The following is a 20,942-nucleotide window of genomic DNA, read 5'->3' as shown; positions in this document are numbered from 1 at the left end:
TACATAGTATAGGGCTAAGGAGATAGTGAACTATGCTTATTTCTCATTTTCCACAATAGAGCTTCAACAGATAATACTTTAGATAAATCAAGAAATAGCAGTATGAACAGGTTATTTAGGAATATAGAAATATTGAAGGGAACAATGGCATGAATTGAAAGGGATAGCTCCTGTGAATGGAGAAGACAAAGCACTCTTGTTTTGTTTTTATTTTATGTTGTACTACTATTTGCCTTTAATTATTGTATTCAGTACTTTGATTAAAAGGTAAATGAAAAACTAAGTAAATAGCATAGCAGTGAGTATTCTTGTACAATAGGTTTTCCTTCTATGGATTGTAAAATCACTTCTTAGTGTTTGTTATCCCACTTGTTCTTGTAATCAAACGTGGATGACATTTATCATTAAACTTCTGTAGGAACTAAGTATCCTAAAGCTAAATAAGGCATAATCCCTTGCCTCATGGCCTACCTGTGGCTTAGTTGATGGTGCATCAGAAAACCTTGAAACAGCAGGATATTTTGTATGATTATCTTTTGGGAACCAAGGATGTGATGGGAGTGTTAGAGACTTTAAGACAAAAGAGTGAATATATGCCTAGAACTCAGAAGGAATGGAAAGTCTGGCAGAGATTCCAGGGTCTGCTGGAGAAATAAAGATAGGAAAGAGCTGGCCTAAGTATGAGGAGGAATTCTGGGGCTTACCAGAGGAAAATGCCTTTTGCTTCTGGACAACTATACATTTCCAAATGTTGAAAGAGAGATTACAGAGCCCAACAATATGAATATTTTCTGGTTTATCTTTTGTTTGTTTCCCCTGAAAGGGTTTTACCAATTTTTATTGCCTTTATCAACATAAGGATGTCTGGTGCTTTTTTTTTTTTTTTTTAAGGTTTTATTTATTTTAGGGAGAGAGCATGAGCAGGAGGAGGAGCAGAGGGAGAGGGAGAAGCAGACTCCCCCGCTGAGCAGGGAGATGGTGCTAAGGATGTCTGTTTTAACTGTGCACCATTACCAGTGAGTACTGGCATTCTTAGGATTTTTCCTAATGGGTATAAAATGATATACCATTGTTTTGATTTGAATGTCTTTGATGCATATTATACCCATGATTGTTATAACACTAGTTAGGCCTTTTTTTGCACCTGTGTTCTGTTAAAGAATTTTCTTTACTCCAACATATTTTTTCTTTCAAACTTGTTAAAACTGCAATTTTGTCAAAAAAAAATTTCGAAATCAATTATTTTGTCAGAAGACATCAAACTGAGAATCCTTCATTTATTGCCAGCAGAGCTGGTGTTAGAAGATAATGATGCATAGTAGTAAAGTGATGATTTCTTTAAAGTAGAGAATCCCTGTCTTGATTTTGAATCACCAGAAGTTACATGCAGTACTCTAAAGGGATGCTGTATAAATAAAGATAACATGGCAGGGGTTGGGCTGGGGTGTAGACAATGTCCTAGGAGAGGCTATACCCAAATGCAGTCTTGAGGAGTAAGAGTTGAACCGGAGAAGAGGGTGGTAGGAACAAGCCAAGAGAATGAGGGAAGAGAATTATAGGAGGCTGTGTTCCATCACAGGTTGCCCACTTGGTTTTTCTGAAGTCCTATTCAAGATACATTCAGGGAATTGTAGCTGGTTCTCTTGCCTTTTGACTGGAGCTGAAGATGTAGAGAGTATAAAGAGACATGCCGTTAGAGGGATCTATCATGCATTTGGAGATTGTTCTTTTGCCTTGAAAGTGGTGGGAAGTTATTGTGAGTTTTTTTTTTTTTTTTTAATTTATTTAATCATGAGAGACACACAGAGAGAGGCAGAAACATAGGCTCCATACAGGAAGCCTTATGTGGGATTCGAGCCCAGGACCCCAGGATCACGCCCTGAGCCAAAGGCAGACATTCAACCAATGAGCCATCCACGTGCCCCTATTGTGAGGTTTTAAGCAGAAGAATGTAAGTATTGTGCTTGCATGCATGTTATAAACACTCAGTATGGAATGGAGTGATGAATTTTAAAGTTTGAGCGCTAATGAAGACACACAAGATGACATTTGAGGATCAGACTTAGCATACCAGTCAGGGGATTTATTTCACTTTGTCACAAAAATGAAAAGCATGGCCAAGAAACAGAAAAAGACTTCTTGCCTCAAAATTTTATCTTTGAGCACTTGGTTGGTTTGCATTTTAGTTAGCTTTTTTTTCTCGTTTGTAAATGAAAGTTCAAATGATAAAGTTAATATATTTGAGAGTAATGTGGAATCTAAAAAAAAGCCCCCCCCCCAAAAAAAAATCCAACCTCATGGATATGGAGAATAGATTGGTGGTTGCCTGAGATTGGGGAGGATGGGGTGAAATGGGTGAAGGTTGGGAACCTGGGTGGCTCAGTAGGTTGAGCGTCTGCAGCTAGTCTGCTACTCCCTCTGCTCGTGGTCTCTCTCTCTCTCAAATAAATAAAACCTTTAAAAACAAAGAATAGAAATGGGTGAAGGTGGTCAAAACATACAAATTTCTGGGTTTAAAATGAGTAAGTCATGGTGATCTAATGTACAGCATGGTGACTGTAGTTAAGTATGGTATTACATATTTGAAAGTAGAACAGAACAGAACTTGAAAGTTCTCATCACAAGAAAAAAACTTTGTAACTATGAATGTTGACAGGTGTTAACCAGACTTACAGCTAACATGCAGTTACCATTTTACAGCATATACAAATATTGAATCATTGAGTTGTACACCTGAAACTAACATAATGTTATGTCAATTATTCCTCAATTTTTAAAAATAATAAATTTGTCAGTAACTCTCTTTAGAAGTCAGAGATTCTTAAGTATGAGAGAATCAATAAAAATAACTTTATTTGAGGGTTACGTATAAATGTGTATGAGTATTTATATACATAAATAATTAGTGAAGGGAAAAAACCTGGGGGAATGGTGTACATTGGTTTAAAAAAAAGTTACTTCATTTGTTTTTGTCTTAATTGCTGTTGACAAGTTGCCAGAAACATTTGTAGAGGGCTCGTATTTTCAGAACCAGGATTTATATATACATGATTTAAAATATGCCAGTTGTGAAGTGTTTCATCAAGTATTTTATGTCAGCTTGGCAAGGGAGGAAGTCCTCTGCTTCTCCTGGATGCAAGTATACTTTGTACTTCACCATCCACCCCTTTGCCTTGGTTTCCTGGTTCTGTACTGGATTAAGTCTCTTCAGAAGTGAGGTCTCCTATGCCCCAGATCCTTGCCGGCTTCTGTTCTTATCATTCAGTGCCTGTCTTACTGTGAGTGCACAACCCACACAGTGTCTGGAGGAATTCACAAACTATTAGGAGTAACTGCCCATGGAGTTAATATCGGGTGTCCTCTGTAAGAGAGAGATTTTTTCCCCTTTTTCTGCACTATTTCTGTTTTATGTTTTTTTTTTTTTAAATAAAGCATATAATTCATACACTTGAAAAACAGTATTGCAAAAGGGGGCAGCACTTGTGTGGGAGAAAAAATTACATGAGCAAAGAAGATAATTATCTTGACCATAATGAATTTGATGGCAGTTATTTGTAATTTCTGGTTTCTGTTGTCCTTCCCACCTGTGCTGTACTAACCAGCCCCCTCTCTTTTCCTGTGAATGTGTTTATATACTTGGCTAGGATTTTAAGAGCTGGTTCTCTTGTGCATTAGTTTACCTTGTGGTGACTTCATTGTGATGGTGCCTTGCCCAGTTCTAATGGATGAACTTCTGGTGGCTCTTTTAAAAGATTTGCTCATTTGTGTGGCTATTTTTTCATGCCCTTTATGGTAACTAGATAGAAGAGAAGAAAGTCAAGTTGCTATGATTTTTGATTCACTTCTGTTGTAGTTGTGAAGTCTCCCAAAGAAAGATGAAGCTGAAATCTCTATTACATTTTGGTTGAGTGGGGTCTTTTTTTTTTCCTTGACCCATCCCCCTCAACACTGGTATTTATGAAATGACCATAACTGGGCAGCCCGGGTGGCTCAGCAGTTTAGCGCTGCCTTTAGTCCAGGGTGTGATCCTGGAGACCCGGGATCGAGTCCCACGTTGGGCTTCCTGCATGGAGCCTGCTTCTCTCTCTCTGTCTCTCATGAGTAAATAAATAGATCTTAAAAAAAAAAAAATGACCATAACTGCATGTATGCATGTATTTATTTAGTTATAGATTTTATTTATTATTCATGAGAGACACAGAGAGACAGAGACCTAGGCAGAGGGAGAAGCAGACTCCCCATGGGGAGCCCAATGTGGGATTTGATCCCAGAACTCTAGGATCATGCCCTGAGCTGAAGGCAGACGCTCAATCACTGAGCCACCCAGGTGTCCCAACCATAACTACATTTTATAATATGAATTCTATTAGAATTCTATTCTATTCAATCTGTTAATTTCTAATCCATTTTAACCAAAATCAGGTGATTTTTGTTTCTTGATGATTTCATTTCAAGGATATTAAGCTTAAATGCTTTTGAGATTTAAAAAAAAAAAAAAAAGAAGCCCTCAGGAAGCTAAACATTTAATTAGGGAGAAAAGGCAAAGCCTCGTGTAGGGTTAATCATGAATTTCAGAAAGGAGGAAGAGGAGAGGCATTTTTAGGAGAGGGCGTGTTCTAGTGCAAGCAGCATGGTTTAGGAATTGGACCCATGCACTGATCCAGTCTCTTTGGATTGGCAGGATCCTCACACATGAATTCTGTGGATCACACCTCCCAGCACTTACTGTGGGTAGTAAACAAGGTTGTGTATAGAAATTGGTACATAACGGATACTCAAACTATAGTTAAAACTGATGGCAACAGATCGTTGAGTGTGTTCAAGAAAAACATCGTGGCATAACTGACAGGAAGGAGCCTGGGAATGAGGAAATCTGGCTTCACACATGGGCTTTGCCCCTCTCTTTTTGCCTTTGGTGAACTGACAGTTGCTGAACCTGAGAGACACTGTGGAAGATGAAGGGTTTGGACAAGGTATTCTTTCTCATAAGTCACAGTTTTAAATTTTGAATGTGAGTTCAGAGAAGGATACAATTCAGGTTCAGTCATCCAGTAGATATCTATGGAAAGGTGCCACAATTTGTCCAGGCCTAAGTCAGACTATAAGAGGGTGGCACTTGAGGAGCCATGAAGGTTCCCAAAAGACAAGTAACTTGACACTGGCATTTTAAGGAAGTTAATTATCAATATTTTTCCCCCACTAGATGTATTTCTGCTAGATGTAGAGATTCATACTGGAGTTGGACTTTAGATGTAATAACTAAGGCTATACAGGGAGACTTTTCTTCTTTTATAATATATTTTTGAAGTAGTTGTTTGCCATAAATTCTCTGCCAGTCAGGTATTTACTGGGAGCAAGCTCACTGGATGTGAGCACTTTGTGTCATATGCAATCTACTTATCTCCCTGAACATGGAGATACCACCTCACAGGGGGCTCATGAGGACTGAAGGCATAGGATATGTGTTGGGGAATGAAATGGATGGGAGTCCTGGTGCTTCAAAGCTCCATAGGGAGAGCTTATTAACGTCAGAAATAAGGGTATGATGATACAGACAAATGAACCATCTGCAGTCTGTATTTAAGGAAATGCTAAGACAGTGTTGGGTGGTTTTTATGTTTTAATTATTTTTTTTAAAAAGATTTTATTTATCTGAGAGTGTATGCACATTAGCAGGGGTAGGGGTAGAGGGAGAGAGAGGATCTTAAGCAGTCTCCCCACCAAGCTCATAGCCCCATCCCATGACCCTGAGATCATGACCTGAGCCAAAACCAAAGTTGGCTGCTCAACCAACTGAGCTACCCAGGCGCCCCTTTAATTTTTTTCTCTTAAGTCTTGGTCTGTGGGTGGTATTTTCAAGTCGTCTTAAGTGAAATATGGTTACTGCTGATATTAATCATGACTACCAATTATTTGGACATCAGAGTTGTACATAGGAATAACTTTATGTTTATCTATTATTCTTACACTACTTTCTACTCTTTTTCTAAGCTGAATTTACAGGTGCTTTTTCAAGTGTACTTTCTTACTTTCTTTTAATATAAATATAAATACTCGAAAGAACTGCAATATCTTTAATAAAGCTGTTTGTGATGTTCTATCTTACTTGACCCTCTGCATTCCCAAATTCCTCTCCTCTTGTTCCAGGTACTTTAGAGGGATTTGAGGGTGGAAATGTTCCCTCTGTGTCTTCTGGGAGGGTAACTTAGCATAGTGCAAAACACTAACCGGTGCCCTGGTGTTCACATTGGCAGCCCAACAAGCTGTCTTAATGATGTGGATTCTCTGCCTTTGATCCAAACATGAGGAACTGTTCGTGGATCAAAGGCAGCTTTCATAGCTTATCTAATTTAAATCTGACTTAATACAGTTCAGACCTCTTTTCCTCTGTCCCCAGAGGAGAAGGTCAATACTATTAGACTCTTCCTCTCCAGGTTATGTACTGTTTGAATTTTTTGAGCCATTGATATCTCGTGGGAGAGTCAAATGGTGACATTCTTAACGTTGAGTCTGAATCTCTGCAGGAGGGGGACAGTGAGGACAGAAGGTGAGATGTCTTCAGACATGGGGAATATCACTCCCCAGGAAGGGGGGGGACGAGTGATGATGGCTCAGCCTCACTCCTGTTAAGCAGCCTCACCTGGTTTTCCAGCTCACCACCACCTGATGAGGTGCTGAAATGGAGGCCTGTTGGGTAGGAGGAGACTTTTATATTGATACTAAGTTTAAAGAAATCATCTGTAAATGAGGAAGTCCAGGCAGTTGTGTTAATCATCTGTGTGAAGTAATTATAATTAATCAGATCTGTAAATACTGCTGATCTTACAGTCTTGAATACTCTACACTTCATGTAGCCCTCTTTGATTTAATTTAAATCAGGCAATTTAGTGGAAGAACCACAAATCTGTTGAACTTTGACTTGTTTGGTGATTTGAGTGGTTGGAGCTTTAACATGTTGTGGTATCTTTTTTTTTTTTTTTTTTTTTTTTATGATAGCCACACAGAGAGAGAGAGAGAGGCAGAGACACAGGCAGAGGGAGAAGCAGGCTCCATGCACCGGGAGCCCGACATGGGATTCGATCCCGGGTCTCCAGGATCGCGCCCTGGGCCAAAGGCAGGCGCCAAACCACTGCGCCACCCAGGGATCCCCATGTTGTGGTATCTTATAATTAGTATTCAGATGTGTGTTCATTGTACTACATTCCCAGGTCTTTTTTTTCTTTTTAAGTAACAGAGTGAAAGATTTATTTTTTTTCTCTTAAGTGTTTCTTCTGATTTTTATTTTATTTTTATTATTTTTTTTTTTTTTAATTTTTAAATTATTTATTTATTTATTTATGATAGTCACAGAGAGAGAGAGAGAGAGAGAGAGAGCCAGAGACACAGGCGGAGGGAGAAGCAGGCTCCATGCACCGGGAGCCTGATGTGGGATTCGATCCAGGGTCTCCAGGATCGCGCCCTGGGCCAAAGGCACGGGCCGAACCGCTGCGCCACCCAGGGATCCCTCTTCTGATTTTTAAAGTTACACATGTTCATTTTAGAAAATAAATAGTACAAGTACCAATAAAAAAAAAAAAGAAAGAAAGAAAGAAGAAAGCCCAGAAGTTATTCTTAAATCCAACTATCAAAAGACAAGCATTGTAAATACTTTCAGGAATTCCCTTTGGCTTGCTTATATATCTACATATGACTTTAAAAAAGAGAAAACAGCTGTATTTATAATGTACATACAATTTTGTTTGTATCCTAGCTTATCCTAAAATTGAGCATTCTTGTCCCTAATTACATTCTCAGTAGGATGCACAGTGTAAAAATGTTCTATTTTTAAAAAGTGAATCCATGATCCTATTAGTTAAGAAATCCTAGTTTAAATAAACTAATTTTTTTCTTTCATGAAACTTTTAATCTACTAAAAAGTACTATCATGTCCTGAGGGAGGTGATATATGGTGTGTCCCTGCCTTATTTAGGGGACCCTTTTTTGTGGATTAATAACTTGCAGAATTTGAAGCAAAATTTGAGAAAAGCTGACAAGGATTTTCCTCCTGCATATGAGACATTTATTGGTTGTTCCCCTGGCATCCATTTGTCACATTCTCCTTTCCCTAGGTCATATTTAGTATTAATTGGTCTAGCACAGATCAGCTGTGTAGATCACAGTGTACAGTACTGATGAATACAGTTGTTATGTATTTTATATGAATATAAATGTACAAATTAGTACATTAAAAACACACATTTGTTTCACTGATCTAGTCTTGTCACTTAATATCTTGGTGCCAGGCATGGAAATGCTCAGTGCCCCTGATGAGTGGGTATGCTCCGATTTCTTTTCCTTGAAAGTATTTACTGTACCTCAAACACCTATTATTTTCTCTCTAATAATTCTGAGTCACCCTCCTACCTACTTGTTACCTTTTACTTTACTTTCTACCTTGAGCTCTTCAAACCTAGCTTATTAACATTAGTAATTGCTTATTTCAGTCATATTTAGGTACAAGAGATAAATATTCCCATTTATTTCTCTTCTTTTCTTGTTTTGCCAGCTGTTGAATCATTTCATTGTTTATCAGTAAGTCTGCCATATAACTTGCTCAGTACCTTCTTTATTCTAGCATTCTTTTTCTGCCATCAAGCTTTCTGCCAAAATTTGTTGTTTCCTTCATTAGGCCTTTGAAGTGTAACCTTTTTCATTGAGCTTTTTAAGTCAGGCAGGTGGGTAGGAGCCAGATGTTACTCTCACTTTTGGTTCTTGCTCTGGCCTGACAGATACATTTTAAACTGCTTTCTTATCTACAAATTCAAATGTAACTTGATCCTGTTACATAGGTTTTATATCCCATCAATTTTTTACTCCGTTAATTTCAGAGCAAGTTTTTTGAATCTTTTTTGCCTCCATCAGTGGTGTCTTTTTCAGATAGGGAATATTTTGAGAACAGGAACTAGATTTATCAACCCTGTTTTTCCTCATCCTTCCTGCTTGTTGTTGGAGGGACAGGACGGAAATGAAAGAAGAAGGAAATTCCTGTCTAAAAAGTTGTGTGCTGATTCATGAATCTTAAATTTTACAGGACATTGCACTGAGATGTATGTGTTTCAGGCTCGCTTGAAAGAGTGAGACAACATCTTCCGTCTATATGTAATGTGAGTGAAATTCAGGAAAGTCAGGAAGGGAAATAAAGGAAAGAGTTTACCTTATTTGATTCTCTTAGCTAACCTCATGTTCAAGCACTGTGAGGTTCTATTTCTATTTTATTTTTTTAAAGATTCTATTTATTTATTCATGAGAGACACACAGAGAGAGCAGAGACAGAGGCAGAGGCAGAGGGAGAAGCAGGCTCCCTGTAGGGAGGCTGATGTGGTACTTGATCCCAGAATGCCTGGATCACTAAGCCAAAGGCAGAGGCTCAACTGCTGAGCCACCCAGGTGCACCATTTCTGTTTTAAAATAATGCTTTCTAAAATAAAATAAAATAATAAAATAAAATAAAATATAAAATAAATGATAAAATAAATAAAGTATATTTATGGGCATTCTAAATCAATGTATATACACAACTTTGTAAACTATTTCTATTGATATTTTCATAAATACTCAAATTTCATAACTAATATAAATACCAGTGAGAGGAATCTAACAACATCCCATTTTGGAGTGCAGACATATTTGATGAGCGGTGCTACATCTTTTTGGTGAGCATACTATATTGTGTTGTAAATCATTTCAAGACAGGAAGTATGATTGTTCGGTTTTTTGGTTTGGGGGTTTTATTTTGTTTTTTCCTTTCCACATTTTCTTGTGTAGCCTTTAAACTATTTTTTATGTCCTTGGCACAAAGAAAGTTTCTCATGTTGTTCCTTTCATTTGGTTCCTTCAATTATTTATTGTTCTGACTTCCTTATTCATTCATTTCTTGAAAAAAAAAAGTTGTTTTTCCATTTTTCTGGTAGTTAATTCATTGTACAAAATGGGTAAATAAGGAAGATATGAAATGAATACTTGCATATATTTTATCTGGAGTTTACAGAGAGGGTCATGAGTAGACATTTGGAGGTAATTGCACAGAGATTATATTTGAAGGTTCAGGTACCTATGGTATCACCAGAGCACACTGGCTACCATGCAGTCATCTCCCCCCATAAATCCATTATTCTGTCTCATTCAGTTGCGTGGGCAGCTGTGATCCAACCAAGTCAACAACATCCTACTCTCCAGAGTAATATTTTTATTTGAGTGTCCCCATGCCACCCCATACTGCTGTCTCATCTTGCTGTACTCAGTTCTCTGAGACATCTTAATACTCTCTAAAGCCCCCCTGCCAAAGGTAGGAAGGATGGTAAGAGAAGCCAGCCAAAAATGCCACTCTGGAGTCATTAGCTTTTAAGTGGAGCCCACCAGTGATACTGAAGAGTGAGCAAAAAGACAAAGCAAGAGAAAACAAAGCACATGGTTATCATGGAAATCTAGAGAAGAGCATTTTAGGAAGGAGGGAGGAATCAAGAGTCTAAATGTCTCAAGGAGCCAGAATGATTAGGATTGTTTTTACACCTATAGGTTCCCTTGAATGGAGGGTTTGTTTCCTCAAATGCCCCTAACACTAAGTGTGTGGTTGATGCTCAGAAGGAAATTCAGAAATGCTGGGAATGATTTAAAACAGAGGAGGTAGTCCTTCTGGAAGACTGGCATTATCAAAAAAGGATGGTGAGTTATGTTGTGATGGACCTTGAGTGATGAAAAGACTGTCAACCACTAGGATTTGAATGCATCTTCTTGTTTTCTGATAAACAGTGGGTTGATATTCTTGCTGAATGGGTCTACCATAGACTCAAGTAGTAGTACCTAGAGGTGGAAAGTGAAACATGTACAAAGGAAATTTTTATATAGCTTATCCTTCCAACAGATGGAGATGACATGATATAAATTAGTATTGTTCTATTTAAATCTATTGCTTTTTACTGTATGTAATGATGCTTAAGCGGGTTTGCTGATAATTAAGAGAATTATTAATAATTATGAGCATATGTTTGTTGTTCTCTCAACCCTAAGCAATAGGTCTTAGGTGTTACTGATCTGTCACACATGGCTGACATCTTTATTTTTGGCTAGTTTAATAAATGCAAAATATTCATATATTTCTACCTATACCAGTCTCTGTCCAAAGTTTATATTGTGCTGAAAGGGGTTTGATGCTATAAACAGGATAGGGAGAAAGAAAGGGGGATGGGGCAGGGAGGGAATGAGAATAGTAGAGAAGATCCAATGACAGCATAAAAACCTCATTATTTAACTTAGTTGTCTGTCTTCAACGCCTTAGTTTTTACAGGTCATTGAACTATGGGCACGTTCTCTCCCTATGTGCCCATCTGTATTTTGAAATTAAAGAAAACTTGCGTGTTTTACAAGATGTAACAAAAGTCTTGGCATTTCTTTCACACTGCAAAGAAATTTTTATGAAATATAAGATTTTTAAAAACTCATTAAAAAAAAAATCCAGGAAGCCTTTGAGATGGTTCTGAAGAGGAGGTCTATAGTAGAGACAGCCAAGCCTGGGCATTTCCAAGTCAGTTCTATTTATTGTCTTTTAGGGCTGGCTTTCAGTTCCCTCCTCCAGTGGATACAACTTCACATATCCTAAAAAAGACAGTTCTGCAACAAAGTATTTTCTAAGGGAAATGAAATGTGACAAGAATGTCTTGTTATCACGGTGGCATTAGTGTGTTGGCCTTTTAGAGACAAAGCTCTGGGAATAGTATATATATTTGGGTTTCTGTGAGCTGGTGAGAAAGCATCTGATTTTTAGAAGAATCTACTCAGAATTGTTCTTTATGTTAGTGTATTCTTTGTTTGGAAGATATTTCATAGACTTAAACGCCCCACCCCATCCCCCCAGTTACAAAACAGCTCATAAATTCTAGCTTTGGTTGTCTAGAGTTTTTTTTTTTTTCCCTTTTGGAGAGGGACTGGAGATTACTTTGCATTTTGGCTCAGTTGGCTGGTTTTCCTCCCATTTTACGCAGAGCACTTCTCGAACCTCAGCTGTGGCCCCATGTGCTGCCCCTCTGCCTCTGGAAGCAACAGTTAGCGCGTTATTCCACTTGAAGGCTTACCGTTCAAGAGGAGCCTGCAACGTTTTGAATTGTAAAGGAAATCCTAGCAGTCCGAGGACAGAAGTATCTAGAAAGCTCCAAAGCCAGGTTTAATTAGGTAGCGGTGCAAAGCCTTTATCCGGGTCACAAAAGCAAGGGAAGAGGAGCCAGAGTGAAAACAATTGGCGTTTATCTGCCTGGCCTACGGGCCCTGCCCCGAGCCCAGCTGGAGCTCAGCCGGCCCTGCATTCTGCAGGCGGCGTGCAGTTTTTGAAACTCCCCTAAATGTTCCAGCCTTTAAATAGCAGCGAGGCTTCTAAAATGATGCTGCGTACTGCAAGAGGAATTAAAGCGGCTGCCTCGGAGGCAGGAGGCCGACTAGCGAGATGCTTAATTATCGTGGAAGTAAGTGCTTGTTACCGAGGAGCGGAGTGCAGCGAGCGCGGGTCGTCCTCGGGGTGTCAGCCGTGATTTGTAGACAATGCAGCCCTGTCAGCGCAGTGCTGGTTCAGCAGCATCCCTCCAAACATGTCTTTGGCAAGAATTTAAAGGCCACCCCTTGTGTAATTTGTGGAGCCTTGGAACAGGGTCCTCTGCCTTTATTTTCAGGATGTATGCAACCGTGCGGGGTGTTGTACTCAGAATGTGTGCCTCTTGCCTCCTGCCTGACGGGCTCACGAGGAAGTTGGTGTTCTTCACCCATCACCTGCAAGGATGCTAACACTCCTCTGTCGTCTGTCGGGGAGTATGGAGAGGTCTGTCCAGAGCAGCATTTTGTTTCTGCTGTCTTCGTAAATCAGCACCGGAGGGTCGGGGCGGATGCAATGCGTAAGGAAATGCAGGCGTTTTGTTAATTAGCCGAATATTTCTAGCTTCAAGAATAGACTAAGGAGTGCTGGGGAAGAGGTGGTGGTGAATGCGGGATTCATCCCTTCCTCGCAGGGGTAAGTAATAAAGTGAGGGAAATACAGAGGAGCGCTAATGGATGTAATGGCTCCGGGCAAGCCCGGTTTATTTTCTCTCTATTGTATTTGCTCTTGCCAACTCTGTTAAGCGTTTGTAAAGAAACCGAAAAAGCAAGTCAGGATTTTAAAATGTGAAAGATGGTAAAAAGTGAGTGTTGCAGTGTACTCGATAACACCATTTTCAGTCTTGTTGCTCTGATTATTGAACTCTGTTGGTCACGTCTCGAACTTCTGGTCGGCACAGTGGTTCGTGGTGCTCCACATTATCGGAGGTCACTGGAGCCTGTACTTGGTCCGCACTTGGGGTGGGAGCCTTGATGTCCTGGAATAAGATCCCCACCCTACCCTCCCTACTGCATGAGACAGTTCAGTGAAGTTAAAGTATTAATAGTCTTTCAAGATGTGTATCATTTAAAAGATGGATTTTATTGAATGCTTTCACGTTCTTCCTTTCTTTCAAACCTGCTTTACTAAAAAGATGGGCTCTGAACTGTGAACCACAATCCATTATTGAGTCTTTTATTTTCATGCGTCTGGGTTTAGCAATTGCATATTTATTTTTAGAGATATTTATCAAATGCTAATTCTAATTGTCCTTCCCCTCTCTTTTAGAGAAAGCATGGGATTGTGGCAGTCGCGGAGTCCCCGTAATACAAGTTCCATTCAGTTTTTTCTGAAAGAAAGCTGTCTGTGAAAGTAAAGCAAAGGAACCATTGTGGATTATAATGTTTTGGAGATCTGGATTTTCAGCGGTTTGGAAATAAAGGATCGTTTCACCTTTTAAATGAAAAAGATTAAGCTCTCATGCAACTGCTGTGTTTTCTGGAAACCGTTCTCCAAAAGGGAAGTGCACATTTAAAACTTCGATATGATGGTCCTTGGTGGAGGGATTTGAGTCTGATTGCTTCTACATCATGACCAGCTTGAAACGGTCGCAGACAGAGCGGCCTGCTGCCCCCGAAAGGGCCTCGGTTGTCACCACAGATGGCGCTCCCAAAGTCCACTCTGACGACTTCTACATGCGGCGCTTCAGGTCCCAGAACGGCAGCTTAGGGTCCTCGGTCATGGCTCCGGTAGGGCCCCCCCGAAGTGAAGGTTCTCACCACATAACCTCCACCCCCGGAGTCCCCAAGATGGGGGTTAGGGCTAGGATTGCGGATTGGCCCCCAAGAAAGGAGAACGTTAAAGAATCTAGCCGTTCAAGCCAGGAAATAGAAACCTCAAGTTGCCTTGAGAGCCTGTCCTCCAAAAGCAGTCCTGTGAGTCAGGGAAGCTCTGTCAGCCTCAATTCCAGTGACTCGGCCATGCTGAAGAGCATACAGAACACGCTGAAGAGCAAGACGAGGCCGGCGGAGAACATGGACTCCAGATTTCTCATGCCCGAGGCCTACCCCAGCTCCCCGAGGAAGGCTCTCCGCAGGATCCGGCAGCGGAGCAACAGCGATATCACCATAAGTGAGCTTGACGTGGATAGCTTCGATGAATGTATCTCGCCCACGTACAAGACGGGGCCGTCGCTGCACAGGGAATATGGTAGCACCTCGTCGATCGACAAGCAGGGAACGTCGGGGGAGAGCTTCTTCGACCTGCTAAAGGGCTACAAAGACGACAAGTCCGATCGGGGTCCCACTCCAACCAAGCTCAGTGACTTCCTCATCGCCGGTGGGGGCAAGGGCTCCGGTTTCTCTCTGGATGTTCTCGACGGGCCCATCTCCCAGAGGGAGAACCTCAGGCTGTTTAAGGAAAGGGAAAAACCACTCAAGCGCCGATCCAAATCTGAAACTGGAGACTCGTCCATTTTTCGGAAATTACGCAATGCCAAAGGTGAGGAACTCGGGAAATCGTCGGATCTCGAAGACAACCGGTCGGAAGACTCTGTCCGGCCCTGGACGTGCCCAAAGTGCTTTGCCCACTACGATGTCCAGAGTATATTATTCGACTTGAACGAGGCGATTTTGAACAGGCACAATGTTATCAAGAGGAGAAACACCACCACGGGGGCATCGGCCGCTGCCGTGGCCTCCCTGGTCTCGGGGCCTCTGTCCCACTCGGCCAGCTTTAGCTCCCCGATGGGCAGCACGGAGGACCTGAATTCCAAGGGGAGCCTCAGCATGGACCAGGGAGACGATAAGAGCAATGAACTTGTAATGAGCTGCCCGTATTTTCGGAATGAGATCGGTGGAGAAGGTGAAAGGAAGATCAGCCTGTCAAAATCCAATTCTGGTTCATTTAGTGGGTGTGAAAGCGCCTCCTTTGAGTCTACGCTTAGTTCCCATTGCACAAATGCAGGAGTGGCGGTACTCGAGGTGCCCAAGGACAACCTCGTGTTGCATCTGGACAGGGTCAAGAGATACATCGTGGAGCACGTGGATCTGGGTGCATACTACTACAGGAAATTCTTCTATCAGAAGGGTGAGTGGAGATCCTGTAGCATGCCATATAAAATAGTTAAATGTTACTTCCTACAACTTACCTCTCTTTGCCTTTTTTGAGTTCCTTCCTCCTTTTTGAGTGTAAAAATGTCTACTTAATTTTTTTTTTAAGTTTAGTGGATGAAATTGTAGTCTTTATGTAAAAAAACTTGCTCTGTTACGTGGAGAGGGAAATTCATGAAGTTGAAAATATTTTCTTATTTTTTTTTTTTAGGATTTTTATTTATTTATTCATGAGAGACACAAAAAGAGGCAGAGACAGGCAAAGGGAGAAGCAGGCTCCATGCAGGGAGCCCGATGTGGGACTCGATCCTGGGACTCTGGGATCACGCCCTGGACCAAAGGTAGACGCTCAACCACTGAGCCATCCAGGCGTCCCGAAAATAAATTAAATACAGCTTTTTTTTTTTTTTTAAGGACTGCAGAAACAATCATAGTGCCACCTTTTCTTAGCACTTTTGTAGTTTGTACAGAACCACTTCTTTCCTGCCTCAATGTTCTCATCAGCAAATGGAACTTTTACATTCCTATCCTTTTGATAGGAATTTTAGTGAACATTAATTACATTATTTGACAAAAGTCACAGAGCTCGTAAGTCTTAGGCAGGAATCAAATTTAGGTTTTATTGAATGGGGTAGAAAAGGAACTAAAGAGTTAAGTACCCTGAACATGTTGGAGACTTCCTTTCTAGTCTTTTCTGTTTGGGGTGAGGGGGAATACATATGCATATACTTTTGGGTTGTACTTTAAAGTTTTATCTCATGCTTTAAAGAAAGGCCCAGTGATTTACTGAGCAGTACGTAGTTTAAAAGAAGTCTGAGGAGCCATCTAATAGTATTTTTGAGCCACATTATTAGTTGAAGAGTGAGCTTAAGTTCTGTAAGTACCCAAGCCAAGAAACAGGGTGCTTGCCAAGGAAGGACCTACACTGTGATCCATTAGCTGCTCAGGAATCTCTGCAGCCTGGTTAAGTGGTCCCCTGGATGCAAAGTACTTAGAGCAGTGTTCTGACTTTCCACCTACTGCTTTGAGGTTTTTGAATCTTACTTAGTCGATTTCTTCCTAATAAAGTTCGACTTCCAGGGCTCTTGTAGTTATATTGCATTGCTCACATTGGGATAAAACTTACTGTAAGGTTATTACATCATAGACCTTATTCAGGAGGGTTTATTGACCATAGGAATCTTGTCTTGCTGCTAAGTATCCATGTCTTCTAAATATCTCTGTCATATATATTTGACAATATGATAATGGAAATCCCATTTTCACTTTTAAGCAATCTATGCTCTCAATAATTTTATTGAGTTCTGCTTTTATATTTTTTTTTTGAAATTTATTTATTTATTCATTCAGAGAGAGCGAGAGAGAGGCAGAGACACAGGCAGAGGGAGAAGCAGGCCCCATGCAGGAAGCCTGATGCAGGACTCGATCCTGAGTCTCCAGGATCACACCCCAGGCTGCAGGCAGCACTAAACCGCTGCGCCACCGGGGCTGCCCGAGTTCTGCTTTTATAAATCACTTTTTCCTTATATACTGTCCTTTAAGGTACAAGGTTTCTCAGTGTTGCCATCTTGGCATTTGGGCCCAGATAATTCTTTGTTGGAGGTGGCTGTCTTGTGTGCATTGTAGGATGTAGGAGGATTAATAGCCAGCCCTGGCCTCTATATCCTAAATGCCAGTAGATAGACCTCCCCCAACTGTGATGACCTAAAATGTCTCCAGGAATTGCCAGATACCTTTTGGGAGTTGCATCTAGCTGAGAACCCCTGCTTTATTGTACCTGGGGACATTTTCCACAGGTATTTCTGAGTTGTCTGTTGGTGGAGGCCATCTTGTTAAAAAAGACACATTGAGAACCTATTGGTTATGAGTTTACTTATGGAGTAGTAGGCACTTTTTCTATTAGGCAGTATAATATTATTAATGAACATTTTTGAGCACTAAACTATGTACCAGGAGCTTAAGTATTTGATATGACCTGTGTTTTCTCATTTCAACCTCCAAATGCCCACTGAGATAGGTACTGTTAGTGATGGCATTCTCCAGATGAGAAGACTGGGGGTTATGTGGTTAAGCACATGTAAGCAGTTCAGCTCACATGGAGCTAGTAGTGTGGGAGCCAGGATGCCACTTCTGGTGTGTCTCATGTCATGTTCTTAACCACTGTGCTCTTCTCTCTACTATACTAGACTGAAGGGAAAGAATACGTTTTTATGTTTAAATCTGGTAGAAATTTATATGGGATAAAAATTCGGACATCTATATTCCAGAGGAATCCAGCTTAGATCATAACACTTCATAAATTTAAAAACCACTAATCCAAAGTCATTTCTGTTTTGAAGCATGGAAAATACCCTCTTGCCCAGCAAAATTGGAACTGGTTAATTGAAAATAACCAGTTAAAAGCAGGGAATCTTTAAAAAGTTATACATACTCAAAGTATTTTATTTTCATTAAAATATATAAATATATATGAAATATATTCAGACTCTTGTAAAGCCAAGGGTTTTTCTTTGACAGTGATCCTACTATTTTGAGTTTTACATTGTATTAAGAGTATAAGCCATAAGCACTACCACAGACACTAGCAAAACAATCCAGTCTTACAGAATCTTAGGTTTCATTTTTTTTCCTCCTTTTTTATAGTTGTCTTGCTCACTTCTAATCCAGTAGCTTTCTTTTTAGTGACTTACTTTAAGTCTTTCCAAAGCCTTCAGCTTAGATTTTAATAGAAACAAGATTTATCTTTTATACTCTTATTCCACCAGCTTTCATAATACTTAATTAAATTTCATAATTGCAATAACAAGTCTACTGGCATGAACAGGTTTGGGAAGACACAGCCTGGCTTGGTCAGCATGAAGTCCAGCTGGTGGGAACAGCGTGTGTGGTGCTGGAGATCGCCCACTTGCGTTCTTGGGAATTGCGTTCTTGGTGTAGGGAGAGAACTCTGAGCACGAGTTAATACAGGAAGTTGGTCCAATAGGGGGCAGTTTCAGAGTGCCTGCTGTGTTTTTTGGGGCCACACAACTTAGCATTTTCAAATCAGACACGTCATTTGTCATAATATGGTAATAAATTATGACTCTGAATAACCTCATTTGAAGCTGAAATTAAGTCCCTGAAAGTGTAACTGTATATTTAAAAAGATATATATCTCTATTCAGTCACTATATAGAATATGGTTAACCTGTAGAACTTGAGGCCTTTCCTTTATAACTTGAGTGTATTAACTCCTTTCTTCCTAATCAGAAGCTGAAAGTGAGTCCTCTTGTTGGAGGAGTCCATCGATGTTAGGTGCAATTTCTCTTCGAGCATCAGAGTATAGCACTGCTGATCTGGCTGTCAGTCCAGCAGTCCAGCCTCTTCATCACCAGTGCTGTGTAATGCAATTCCTGACTTCACTGTGGCTCAGTCTCTGGTGGGGAGGGATTCACTTGTGTGAAGTACCCTTGGCAGTTGACGTTATATGTAAAATTTAAGTTTGGCTCATGAAACTGCAGTCACTCTCTGATATCACACTGTTTTTATGCATGTTGTTATTTTGTGTATTTAGACTTCAGAGGCTATCTGGCTATACCGTGTAAGCCCCGTCTGTTGCTGGATAGAGGCTGGGCCAGTGGAGGAAGCCCACTGTTTGCACTTACTAAAATAGGCACCGCACCATCAAGCTTCTGCTCCTCACTCCTTTCTCTTGCCCACTCCCCTTTGCTGGTTTGCTAGTGTGTGTGACACTTTATTATTAAAAGACAGTAATAATATAGTTAACATATATTGTGTTTTTACTTGGGGTTTTATGCTGACTTCTCTCTCTCAGGCCCCTGAAGCAAAGCTGTCCTTGTGATGAGTGCAAGAGATGAACCAGAGCCTTCCTAGAGAGACACAAGACAGGCAGTAGGATAACATTAAAATTAATAGAGTCCTCCTTCTTTGAGTCCATATATGTATTTTGTGTTTAGTTTTTTTTTTTTTTTAAGATTTATTCATGAGAGATGCACAAAGAGAGAGAGAGAGAGAGAGAAGAGAGAGGCAGAGACACAGGCAGAGGGAGAAGCAGGCTCCATGCAGGGACCCCGACATGGGACTCGATTCTGGTCTCCAGGATCAGGTCCTGCGCTGAAGGCGGCCCTAAACTGCTGAGCCACCTGGGCTGCCCTTGTGTTTAGTTTTTATTTGGATAGCATGATCAAAGTACCCAGGAAGTTTCTAAGTGGAGAAAACTGTTAGAGAATGGTTATGATGTTGCCCAGAGCCAGCATGGCTTGTTGAGGAGGAGACTCTCCCAGCCATCAATCCCCTCACTTTCTGTGGCCATATAGGACTTTTCTAATTTTGCACCGAGTGTACAATTGTCAGGGAGGCAGGCCTTCTCTGAATCCCATTCAGAGTGATGCATGTATGGAAAAGAGGGGCCCACAGGTTGTCTCAGCAGTGGCGTCTGTTGCATTGTAGATCAACAGTGTTGATAGGCTAGTCCCTATGCCAGGTGCGATGTCACTCTCAAAGTCCAGTTACTGGAGATGGTGTGGTAGGGACAGGCCTCTCTTTGTTGCTCAGTGGCTGGGACAGACTGCCATTATCTGGTCTGAAGCTCATCTAAGAATAGTTTCCTACTCCTGATGCTTGTATATCTAATTATTATTCTGATAACCTTAAGCCATAAGATTTGATTGCTTTTATTGTTCACTCCCTGTCCTCTGCCTCCACCTCTCTTCACCCCACCACACATGTTTGGGTGTGTTCTCTATCTCACATACACGTACACATCAGTTATAGCAGTAGTATGCTGAGCCCCCAAACAATCAATTGATAATTAGATTTCCATTGCCCTTGTAATGTCCACTTTTCTGTATAAGAGGGTGAGAGGTAAATCAGCCATCTTCAGCATCATTTCTTTAGAATATATATGCCTTAACTTCATGTGTACTTGAAGTGATAGTTTTAGCACTCTGATATATTCTCAGTTTTGCTATCGAGAGCTGGTCTTGAAGCTCAAGTTTGTTAGATGAGCATCAAGGAGCTGGTGTGAAGTTTTACTGGAGGAGAGTGTGGTGCATGTAGATCATCAGGGAACACTGTCCAGCCAAGCTTACTTGAAAAATCTGTGTTTAGTTTGTTGTTTAATCCTCCTATAAGTATTGCAGCGTTAAACTTGAGAAAAGTTAGGTTGTCTTACAGTTCAGGGTTATTTAAGATTAATGATGCTGTTTAGTGTTTTGATGTGGACAGTTTTATTTTTTTTCAGGGAGGTGATAAGCCAATAAGTCTACTTGACTGAAACATCTTGGGCTCTGTGTTCCTGAACTTAACAGTTAATTTTGGCCAACATTCATAAGGAAGGATTTTATATGTGTATAATAATTCGTTGTTTTAATAGCCTTGTTTTTAAACTGAGATCACATAAACTGTATGTGATTGGTTTGAAGGTAGTTCTCTACTTAGGTCACCCTTTCAGGGAG

General features: G+C 40.5%; 1 protein-coding gene across 20 annotated transcripts in view; it reads left to right on the top strand.

Moving 5' to 3' along the window:
* SIPA1L1 (signal induced proliferation associated 1 like 1) overlaps positions 1-20,942 on the top strand; it is a 373,433-nt gene that overhangs the window by 221,688 nt on the left and 130,803 nt on the right. For 17 of the 20 annotated variants that reach the window (XM_041758492.1, XM_041758500.1, XM_041758489.1 and 14 more), the window contains one exon: positions 13,664-15,463. In XM_041758492.1, the coding sequence (XP_041614426.1) occupies positions 13,966-15,463 (1,498 nt within the window). In that variant the 5' untranslated portion in view covers positions 13,664-13,965. Of the gene's footprint in view, positions 1-12,695; positions 12,842-13,663; positions 15,464-20,942 lie in introns of all 20 variants that reach the window. The other 3 variants (XM_041758507.1, XM_041758506.1, XM_041758498.1) reach the window with 1 other exon arrangement.

This window comes from Vulpes lagopus, chromosome 6 (genome assembly GCF_018345385.1).
Source record: "Vulpes lagopus strain Blue_001 chromosome 6, ASM1834538v1, whole genome shotgun sequence".
NCBI classification, from domain to species: domain Eukaryota; kingdom Metazoa; phylum Chordata; class Mammalia; order Carnivora; family Canidae; genus Vulpes; species Vulpes lagopus.
This window is presented reverse-complemented; position numbering and strand designations above follow the sequence as displayed.